Here is a 1,458-nt window from a genome sequence, read left to right as displayed (position 1 = left end):
AAGAAAAGAATCATCCAGCCATGTCTAACCGCCTCAACAACCTGCTCCAGCACATCGCCATAAAGGAAAATGACAGCGAGTCGATGCGGTCCGTGAAGCAGCGGATGGCTATGGCGTCCCTGGCGAGCCAGTTCACGGTGAGCAAGGACCAGCTCACGCAGCTGATGATGTACATGCTCCACGAGATGATCGAGGGGCTCGAGGGCCGCGAAAGCACAGTTCGCATGCTCCCGTCGTACGTCTACAAGGCGAAGCCGAAAACCGCGACAGGCGCTTTCTACGCACTTGACCTTGGTGGCACGAATTTCCGCGTGCTGCGCGTTGTGTGCAAAGAGGGCAAGGTCGTGGGCCGCGTGGACTCCAGCTTTGTGATCCCGCAGCAGGCGCTTCAAGGCGGTGCGACTGACCTCTTCGACTTCATTGCCAACAGCGTGAAGACGATGATGCAGCAGAAGGCACCGGAAGATTTGAACCGCACAGTGCCACTCGGCTTCACGTTCAGCTTCCCCACTGACCAGAAGAGCGTGAACCGCGGGCTGCTGATCAAGTGGACCAAGGGCTTCTCGACGAAGGGTGTGGAGGGCAAGGATGTGGTGGAACTCCTGCAGACGTCGTTGAAGCGCGTGAACGTGAAGGTGAAGGTGGTGGCGCTGTGCAACGACACCGTCGGAACGCTGGTGACGCGCTACTTTGAAGACCCCGACACGCAGGTCGGTGTCATCATTGGCACCGGCTCCAACGCGTGCTACTTTGAGAAGGCCTCTGCGGTGACGAAGGACCCCGCCGTGGCCGCCCGTGGCGAGACGCAGACACCCATCAACATGGAGTGCGGGAACTTCGACTCCAAGTACAAGTTTGTGCTGCCCATCACTGCCTACGACGAGGCGATGGACGCCATCACACTGAACCATGGCTTCCAGGCGCAGGAGAAGATCGTGTCCGGCATGTACCTTGGTGAGATTGCCCGCCGCATGATTGTGCACTTGGCGCAGCTGCACTGCCTGCCCTCTGCCCTCGTGAATGCGATGAAGAAGCCGTGGAGCTTCGAGGCGAAGTTCATGGGCATGGTCGCGGCGGACCGCATGCCCGGTCTGCAGTTCACGCGTGGTGTGATCCGCAAGCTGTTCAACGTTGATGTGAAGAAGACGAAGGACCTGCACGTGATCTGTGAGGTGTGCCGCCTGGTGCGCGGACGCGCGGCGCAGGTCAGCGCCATGTTCTGCAGCGCTCCGCTCGTGAAGACGCACACGCAAGGCCGTGCGACGGTTGCCATAGATGGGTCTGTTTTTGAGAAGCTGCCGTCGTTCCGCCGCCTGCTCCAGGACAACATAAACACCATTCTGGGCCCTGAGTGCGACGTGCGGGCGACCCTCGCGAAGGACGGCAGTGGCATCGGTGCCGCCTTCATCTCCGCGCTGGTCGTCAACGACAAGTAAACGGACATTGTTTTTTTTTTTT

At 59.5% G+C, this 1,458-nt stretch overlaps 1 protein-coding gene across 1 annotated transcript; it reads left to right on the top strand.

Annotated features, from left to right (window-relative positions):
- Nucleotides 1–83: 83 nt before the first annotated feature.
- Nucleotides 84–1,436, top strand: DQ04_20291000 (putative hexokinase; the record flags this gene model as incomplete). Its single annotated transcript, XM_009317915.1, has 1 exon — nt 84–1,436. The coding sequence occupies one exon, from the start codon at nt 84–86 to the stop codon at nt 1,434–1,436; it is 1,353 nt and encodes a 450-aa protein (XP_009316190.1).
- Nucleotides 1,437–1,458: the final 22 nt, after the last annotated feature.

Source organism: Trypanosoma grayi (genome assembly GCF_000691245.1).
Source record: "Trypanosoma grayi strain ANR4 Tgr_2029_V1, whole genome shotgun sequence".
In the NCBI taxonomy this organism is placed as follows: Eukaryota; Euglenozoa; class Kinetoplastea; order Trypanosomatida; family Trypanosomatidae; genus Trypanosoma; species Trypanosoma grayi.
Note: the sequence above shows the minus strand (reverse complement) of the source record. Positions and strands in the feature narration are given on the sequence as shown.